Genomic DNA, 9561 nt, shown 5'->3' on the forward strand with positions numbered 1-9561 from the left:
CTGGGCTATCTTCCATACATAATACACCCGTGGCAATACATTTTTTATTCTACAAGTACATAACGTGACGTTAATTATGAGTATGCAACCCGAAAGGTGCCGCAGCAACGCGCGGCTGAATTTTTTTCTAGTTTTTAGAACAAACCTCAAGGTGTATATTGGTGATTACATGACTTCCTATAAAGGAGGCCATAGGTTCGATAATCATGAGCTGCAAAACATTTTCCTTGAGGTTACGGACGTTTTGCATTCGAGCTTCACTCAAGGAGTTTTACCAAACGGGGATGCACATATGGATCCAACATGGAGCTTTCCTTATGATAGGCAGTAATGTTCGTCCACAAAATGATCAGGTGGGTACGTCCCAACTTCACATTTAGACCGTTAATGACTCCTAACCGCCGTTCAAAAGAAAATCATTGTTGAACACATGTAAAATGTGCTCATGCTCTCTTTATCACCACCCAGGATTTCTCTCAGACCTCAAATTATCAGAACTACAATTACGTTGACTTAATTAGATATATCGTTCACTAAGCATATTTGTTAGGTATTGATACACAGACGAATTTGTATTGATTTTTTTTTTTTAATACAAATTGGCCATATCAATACTTTAACAACCTTGATATGTTCATTTTGTTGATTAACCAAATAGGAAACGCAAGATTATGAATCTTTTCAATTCCATAACCACTTGCTAGTAAATAAGCCGACAATTATTTGGCAAAAATCAACAATAGGCAAGTGTACAACCAAAGAGCTATATGAATCGAAGATTCGAAATTGAAATAAGAATAATAAGATGTTTAACATAATACAAGGTGGATAATTTTGCACCGCCCTTTTGCCTAAAAATTGCCACTAATTAAGTAGCAGCACAAATTGTATCCCCCTCGTATAATAACATCTTTAGAGATCAGTAATTGGATTAACCAAAAATAATAAAGAAAAAATTGAAATAGTTTCAACATAAATGGAACATTCATCATATAAAAATTGTAAACAAATCATGAAATAACAGAGATGAAAAGAATCAAATACCCATCTCTTAATAGGCCTTTGCTTCCTTCTTCTTCATTCTTCTGCTTTTCCCCATTAGAACCCCAAAAGAATGTAAAAATCTGAACACAGTTTTTTTTTCCCGAAACCGGAAACACTTCAACGTTCCACCTGTTATCGCATCCACAACCCAAAAGAATATATATACTTATATATATATATATTTAGAAATAACTTTTGTTTCGTCAACATCTAAGTGAAAATTGAATCATCATCATCTCATTGCTTAAGCTACAAGCTGATCAAGTTGCATCTGCTCGAGCCATGCACCTAATACTGAATGGTCAGTTGATTCACCACCGGATGTTGCAGCCGCCCCACCACTACCAGAGAGTGGTGCAGCAGCCGCCTTGCTATTCATCATCTCAGGTGGTGATTCTTTCACAAGTGATTGCACCCATGATAGATCCGGCTCTTCTTCTCCGTTATTATTATTGGTTTTAAATTCAAAAGAAGACGATCTTTTTAACTTCCCAAATTCGTCTGCATTCACAGACCAATCTACTTTCCCAGTTGGAGATCCCCATTTTGACCATGAAGACGATGTATTAACCCCAGGTGACCCAACGCTAAAAGGACTGTTAGTACCAAGATTTGAACCTAAATTTGTTCCGAGCTCTCGGGAACTGAGACTGCGCAGCTGCTGATGCTGCTTTTCACGCTGTGCAAACGCTGAAAGACGAGCACCCATTGGAGATATTGGATCTATGCTTCTTGGAGACATTCGTCCGGGCGAAGACGACACACCAAAAAACGCATGGTCAACGTTTTTTGGTGAGAACACGTTTGTGTTTATAGGAGAAAGCATGTTTTGTTGCTGTTGTTGAAACTGATTGAGAACAGACGATTTTTGTGAAGGTGAAAATACACCAGAAGATAGTACCGGTTCAGAGTAACGCGGTGAACAAGCCAACTCAGCTGAAAATAGATCTTCAAGATTTGCAGGAGCCAGTGTTTTGGATCGGGTCGGACGGTTCAATGAGAGTGATCCAGATCGAGAATGTGAGTAACAAGCTAAATCATTTAGCAGTTGTTGCGACTCGAAATCCTGCAACATGCTCAAATCGTCTGGTGGAATATCTCGTGCACTAAGAGACGATCTAAGACGACTCGACTGAGGGTTGCTTCCGGGCAGATGAAGGGTCGGGACATTTGGCTGAGGCCAAGCAACAGGTGAGTGGGGACCACCATTTGGTGACATCTGTTGATTAAAACCTGATGGTGACATGGCCGAAACAGATGATGGTGAACCAGGCAACAGGTTTAAAGCGGTAGCCATATCCATGACACTAGCATTAGCAGCAGTTGACCGAGGAGACGGGACCGCTGAACCGGTCGAGACATACAGTGGTCTGAGCTCCTCGGGCAAATGGGCAAAAAAGCAAACGCGTCGAGCACAACTAGGACTATCTTTGCACAAACGTGTTCGGTATTGAGCAGGATGTAGCCAACATTCAAAAACACCATGAGCGTATTCACACATATCCCCTCGTCTACAAGTACCTTTCCGAAAATCAGGGCACGGTACACAGCTGTAATGAAACTTGCGTGGGTCCCGTCTTCGTGCGTTTTCACCTGGGTGAACAAACGGGCATTCAGTCCAATCATGAGAATAGGCCCGTGAACAGGGTCGGACCTTGAATGAGAACATGCGGAACTCGTCTGTTGAATATATGCTGTTTTTAATGTCGGGTAGTGACGGGTCGATAGGATATTCTTTCTTCTCGGGCATATCGTTAAACTTCGACATCGTTGGAGATGATACAGGCTCTGAAAAAGAACCGTTTTCTGGTGAAGACGATAAAGTCGGGGACCAAGAGCTTGAGGTGGTCACCGAGACGGTAAGTTTACATTCGTTAATCAAACCATCAGACACATTGTTCATTAAAAGTTCTTCAAGTGAAGCCCGAATGCCAGAAGGTTTTGGAGGTACAACAACGACATCAATGGGACGATGTCCATTAGCATCTTCAATGTTAGGATCAGCACCAACCGAAAGAAGCAACTTAACCACTTCAACAGCATTAACAGAACCTCCAGAAGCTGCACAGTGAAGTGCGGTGCACCTATCAGGGCCACAAGTGAAATTCACATCTACTTTAGGTTGCGAAATAATCAACTTCAAAACATCAACGCTTCCATACGTAGAAGCCACCATTAAAGGTGTCCGATGTTCAAGAACAATCTGCTTTGAACCCTTCTTGCGTACATACCAAAGCCCGACCTCATCGATCGCAGAAGGATCATTCTCGATTGACTGTTTGAAACCCTCAAAATTATTGTTAGCTGCATATTCAAGTAAACTGGAAAAAGAATCTTCAGTCTCTATTGTTAGTGGACTCATAACCATTTTGTTAGATTTATTATCCGTTTTCGATGTGGTGGACGAAGAAGCGGATTTGTTTTGTTCCGGACCAGTACACATCCTTCAAACAGACCCTGCAATACCAAAATCACAAAATCATTTACAATAAGAACACAGTAGCAAATAAAATAAATAATCAACATATATTAAAAGCATGACAGATGTTCATTTTGTATCATTCATCCTTATCGTCTCTCTGAAGATTAAACGGAACTAATATTTAGGGATTTAATCTAATATCTAAATCTAAATATAGTAACTTTGAAACCCCAAAAATTAGCCGAAGGATCAATTTTTCACCAATATATAAGTGCCAGATTCCATCAGATTTCACTTATAATAGCTTGATCTTATAAATTAACTTCATCCAATCTTTTTATTACCTTCATTATATTATCTATTAATCTTCTATTATCTATATATAATATATAATATATAATAAAATAAAATGAAGATAATAATTATAGAAAACATAATCACCAATTATCAATTATCAATTATCAATTATTAAAGTTTATAGAAATTTAAAATCTTCAAAAAATCAAATAAATATAAATATAAATAATAATAATAAACCTACAAAATCTCATCTCCAACCGCTAGATTCAAGTCGAACACAATAAACAACATAAAATCGACTTAAACAAGATGTAAAATACGCATATATCAAATCGAAACCCTAATTGACAAAACTTACAGTTATAATTCCGGTAAGGAACTGAAAAAAGCAGCTTCAAAATCACAGATCCAGACGAAATTAATAAAGTTATAGTGAGATCAAAGATAATAATGACGAAAAGTGGAAGCAGATCGCTTCATCCAACTCCATTTTTACTCGAAAACGATTGATTCAGATGGATACATCAGTTGTCGATACAACCTATGATTATTTTTGTATATATACATCCACAAAGAATTTTTAATTAATCAAAATATAATAAATGTAAATATAAATAAGATAAAACGAATTTAAAAATTAAAGATGTAACAATGAAAGCGAAGTTAGATGAGAGAGAAATATTGTGTTCTAGAGAGAGAAACCGAAAGGTTATATGGATACAGAAATAAACGTAAAGAAAATGATTAAATTAAATTAAATTAAATTAAATTAAATTAAAAATAAAAAAAGGGATGAAATGAAAGTTTTGAGTGGAGAGTGGGGACGGGTGGTGTCGGTAAAAAGGGTATAGGTTAGAGGGTTTAGGTGAGACGGATGGTGACTGGTTGAACCGGTTACCGGGTAGTCCATTTTGGTCTAATTAAATTATGTGAATTTAAATGTGAATTTGGAGTCCGCAAGAAAAAAGCGGACGTGAAAGGGTTGTGAATTGGATTGGAATTAATTTTTTGTTAGGTCAAATCCGATGAGAAAGGAGGCATCCAGCCATTAGCCATTAGCCATTGTTATAAAAAGGATGGTGATGGCGATGGCGATGGCGATGGCGATAGTGATAGCGAATACTAGGGGTTGGGGCGGTTTTTGGTCAAACCCACACTCATAAACATTATTGCGGTTAACTAATTTTTTTAATCATGTTGTGCGGTTAAAAGCGGTTTGGTTAATATAGTTAAATTAGTTAACAATTAATTATAAAACGGTTAATTTGGTTAACCATTCATGGGAAAAAAATAATTTGATAAGTTTGTTTCTATACTACATAAATACGAAGTAACATTTTAAGGTCATTGTCTCATATTTCTAATCGAAAATAAAGGTAAATAAATGTCCTTTTTACCCCCAAAATTCATGCAAAAGACCATAAATAATTAGACAAAACATATGTTTACTTAAAGTTCTTAATAAATAAACTTTCCTTCAAACTCTATACTCCCTCCATCTGAGAGTCATTGATCAAAGTGTCTTTCATTGGTGTGTTTATCTTTGGTATAAATTATATGTATGCTTAGGTTTTCCTAACTTAAAAGTCAAAATAATGTTACACATTGATCTACAAATTTTGATATTTTAACATGTTGACCATCTTCCATAAAAATGATCATATATAAAATACCAGTGTTGCAAAAGTCGGTTTTTTAGGCATGACCGACGCGTCGTTGCTAAAAAGTCGGTCAAAGGTAACAAGTCGGTCAAAGTCGGAAAAAGTCGGTCTAATTCGGAAAAAGTCGGTCAAGGTCGGTCAAAGTCGGTCAATTTTTTTTTTTGTAATATTGTTAATAATTGTTAATTGTTCATTTTTATTGTAAATATAGTTTATATTTAGAGATTTGATCTATATAATATTATATATAAATATATATTTAATAAAACTATTTTTAAAAGTCAACGTTAGTCAACGCCCGTTACGTCACCGTTGCGTCCAATGCGTCGTTTTTTTAGACATGGCCGATTCGTCCCCGACTCGCGTCTTTTACAACCTTGTAAAATACTAAATGGTGCGGGTGCGTCCAATGTGAGTACCTATTATTTCCATAACCAACCCAAAAAGTGTGGTTAATTCAAAAGGGTTAACCAAACCCGCGGTTATCCATTTGGTTTGATTAATTTGGTGCGGTTTTATCGGTTAATATGGTTACGGTTCGGTTAATGCGGTTTTTTGCTCACCCCTAATGAATACACAGTTAAAAATGATAGATCCAGTACAAAATATGCATTAACACTTATATAATATAAGTATTCAATTCAATGTGCAGTTTAAGTGGATTTATTAATTTCAAAAGTGGAAATATCAATGCCCTTATAAAAAACTCGATTACTCGCCGATTAATTTTTCATTAATCATTTTTAAGAGCAATCCGTTCCGATTTTCAAAACTCCGTTTTGTTAAACGGTCAACGTCAATTGATTGGTTAAAATCGAATTTGCTAATCAAAGTCGGTCAAAATAACAAATGGAGTAATAATATTTTTTAATGTGGGGTAACCTATTTACGCCATACTATTTTTTAAATTAATTTAATTTAATACAGAGTAATATGGAGTATTTATAGGTAGTAAATCTCTCTCTCAACTCTCCAATATTCTTGACCACTGTACCTTTTTTATTTTCAAATTCATTCGCCTTCATCCACCCTAAATCACCTTCTTCATCCCAATTTTTTGTTATCTCCGATCAACCTTTTAATTCTCACTTTCTGTACCTTTTATTCCCAAAATCTAATCTTAAATTTTTTTCATCTACTTTGATGATGGCTTTTATATCCCCTAATTTAACATCCTCTTCCATTCCTATTTTGACCCCTATTTCAAAAAACCCTAACCATTCGCCATTTCGAGACCTTCCTGCTAATTTAGGTGTTGATTTCGACTCTGACGGCTTCTGTAACGGTGGATCAGGTCACGGTGGTCCCTCGGTGCTCGTGGGTATTAATTTTCAGGCTAAAAATCACAGCGTCTCTGTTTTAGCTGTCGGGGAGTCGAATGATTCTGGGTGCTCCATTGGTTCTGGTTGTATTGTCTTTGTAGGCAGGTTAGAAAAGTGTACTAGAGACATTCTTTGTAGTTTTCGGTAACGAAGGGGAAATTTCCGAAGTGAAGTTTTGGAGTGGTTGAAGATATGCGTTCGTGACTTTTGTTCAGCAGGAATGTGCAAGGTCTGCCGTCTCTTTGTTAACGGTTCGGGTTACTTTAATCGTGCAATCTATGTTGGGTGGCCTAGGGCCCGGGCTACTCATGACCGTAGGTCCTCAGGTACTCCTATTCGTGCTTACTTTAACCTTGATCTCAATCATTCAGTTGTTGCCGGTTTAAATAGGAGTGTTATGCTTGTGGATAAAGTGCCTTTGGATGTTCTCAATCTTAAATGCTTTCTGCTTATACAAGATCTTAGTCTCGTCAATTTTTAAAGTGGGTATGTTTGAGTGTATTGTGCTTTGTCATGACGTTGCTTGTTTCAATAAATTGCTTGAGAATTCGAACAATGATGATGCAAGAAACTAGAGGGGTGAATAGTTACTTAATACGATTTTTAAAACTTTTTCGATGATTGATATGACCGAAACAAACGGTTTTATCTATACGGTGTCACTAGGCCGCAAGGCGTCAGAATCAGCTATCGAGAGAGGGAGCAATAGTTTTAAATTTATATTTCGCGGGGCCTAAATCGTACTACTCCTTATTATGATGAGTAAGGGAATTATGACCTAGGGTCGAATTTTTAAGATATCAGTAGAATCGAACCTATAATTAAAGCTTAAGATAATCCTAAAGTGAATGAGTAGTGGTTTATTACCTAATTTTGGGTTTTTCTAGTTTATAAGGTAAAATAAAGTAATTGCGATAAAATTTGTAATTCAGATAACGTTAAAGCAAGTGCATACTATGGTTTCGTCAGTTACTTTGCCGAGATTATGGAATGCTGGCTCATGAATAGGTAGTGACCTTGTATTCATTACACTAGTCCTAAACGTCCATGTCATAAGACATGCCACTGGGTAATGCGTTAGGTTAGAATATTCTGAATAGACAGCAACGTCCCTTACCCCCGGCGCCCGTGCAGTCTGACTACAGGCATACACGTTCAGACGGCTCATCCAATTGAGCGACTCAGTTGGGTGACGTATTAGCATTCCACAAAGGTCTAAACTTTCTTAAGCATAATAGAATACTGGGTATGCCGTATCCGAGAGACGTGATGTGTTTTGATGCTTTCGTTAATGATTGGGTTTAAAAAGATATTTATGCCCTTGAAAAGAGTTCAACCATAAAGAACACCATGGCCAAGTCAGGTTTGACTTCCATGAACATGTTCGGTTATCCTAACGGTCCAATCCTTTATGTGTTTAAACAAACAGTTCCTTAATTAACTAAGAATCCCTCAAGCGGGGTGCAATGCTTGAGACCGCGTTATGGTGAAGTGTACTAATCAGCACTGACCGGGTTCCGTAGCCTTACTTAGCAGAGGTATAGCTTACAACAACCGTTGTGCTTCAGCGTGCACGTACGAAGTCTATATGCTTGGTGACTACACTAGCATGGTCTAGGACCGACAATGTACTATGGGTCTAGTTAGATGTTTCACTACGAAAGAGTCCTTAGTCAGAATCCAAGGCTCGGTGGACTTACTACAACCGGTGTGCCTTAGTCAAACTTACGTTGTATCCAATAGACTTCTCTTACCAAAGGGTGACACAGATAGTGTACTCTGAATCGGGGTTCGCGACTTCCCAATAACAGAGCCGATAACTACGTTCTATTAGTTGAAAAAGCGATTTATTTTAAAGCATAATCGGAAAGCATCTTGGTTGTTATAATGTCTTTTATTACTTTGATAGATGATATTATTGCCATGATTAGCGAGTAGTTATATTTTGTGCATACTGTGATGTAGTTGTTACGCTGTCTGAATATATAAAATTTCGTAATGAGATACTGTTGAGATGCTTTCCGATAATGATTAAACTTAGTAACTTTTCCGACTAATAGACCGTGGTTATCGGCTCTGTGATTGGGAAGTCGTGAACCCCGATTCAGAGTACACTATCTGTGTCACCCCTTGGTAAGACACCTCTGCCAGATACATAGGGCGTTTGTCAAAGGCAGAACGGTTGTAGTAACGCAACCTACCCTACGGATTCTGACAGAGGTTCTTTCGTAATGGAAACCCTAATTGATACTAGGAGTACAAGGCCGGCCTCAGGCTATGCTAGATTAGTTACTACGCATATAAACACAACACGTATAACGAGGAGTCACAGTGGTTGTAGTACTCTATACCTCTGCTATGTATGGCTGTGGAAACAACCTCACTGTTGAAGAGTACATTGCACCAGAACGCGGTCTCTGACAATGCACACCATCTGAGGGATTCTTTAGTAATAAGAACTGTTTGTTTAAATCGATAAAGGATTGGAACCGTTAGGATAACCGAACGTTCACATGGAGACTACTGTTTGGCCATGCCATTCCTTTATGGTTAATTTCTTTTAAATAAGAACCTAACCGATCTTTATAAACCAATCGTTAACGAAAGCATCGAAAACTTATCATGTCTCTTGAATAAGGGATACCCTCTACTTTAGCTTATGTATAAGAAAGTTTGGGCAAAGTGGATAGATTAATACGCTCCCTTATCGGGTCGCTCATAATAAAAGAGCCGTCTAGTGTTAACAAGTAGATGTGTTACTCTGGCGTCGAGGGAAGAGGCATTGCTGCCCATTCAGAATCTTCAAGCCTAT

At 37.5% G+C, this 9561-nt stretch overlaps 1 protein-coding gene across 1 annotated transcript; it reads right to left on the minus strand.

The window, feature by feature from the left end:
• Nucleotides 1-744: 744 nt before the first annotated feature.
• On the minus strand, nucleotides 745-4349 carry LOC139874243 (zinc finger CCCH domain-containing protein 30-like). Its single transcript, XM_071861698.1, has 2 exons — nucleotides 4125-4349; nucleotides 745-3501 (listed from the first exon to the last, which is right to left on the minus strand). The coding sequence occupies exon 2, from the start codon at nucleotides 3485-3487 to the stop codon at nucleotides 1289-1291; it is 2199 nt and encodes a 732-aa protein (XP_071717799.1). The 5' UTR covers nucleotides 3488-3501; nucleotides 4125-4349; the 3' UTR covers nucleotides 745-1288.
• Between the last annotated feature and the right edge of the window lie 5212 nt (nucleotides 4350-9561).

This window comes from Rutidosis leptorrhynchoides, chromosome 11 (assembly GCF_046630445.1).
Source record: "Rutidosis leptorrhynchoides isolate AG116_Rl617_1_P2 chromosome 11, CSIRO_AGI_Rlap_v1, whole genome shotgun sequence".
In the NCBI taxonomy this organism is placed as follows: domain Eukaryota; kingdom Viridiplantae; phylum Streptophyta; class Magnoliopsida; order Asterales; family Asteraceae; genus Rutidosis; species Rutidosis leptorrhynchoides.

Bases quoted from the DNA above. Each gene is read 5' to 3' on its own strand.
- LOC139874243 (XM_071861698.1), bottom strand. From the start codon at position 3,487: ATGTGTACTGGTCCGGAACAAAACAAATCCGCTTCTTCGTCCACCACA.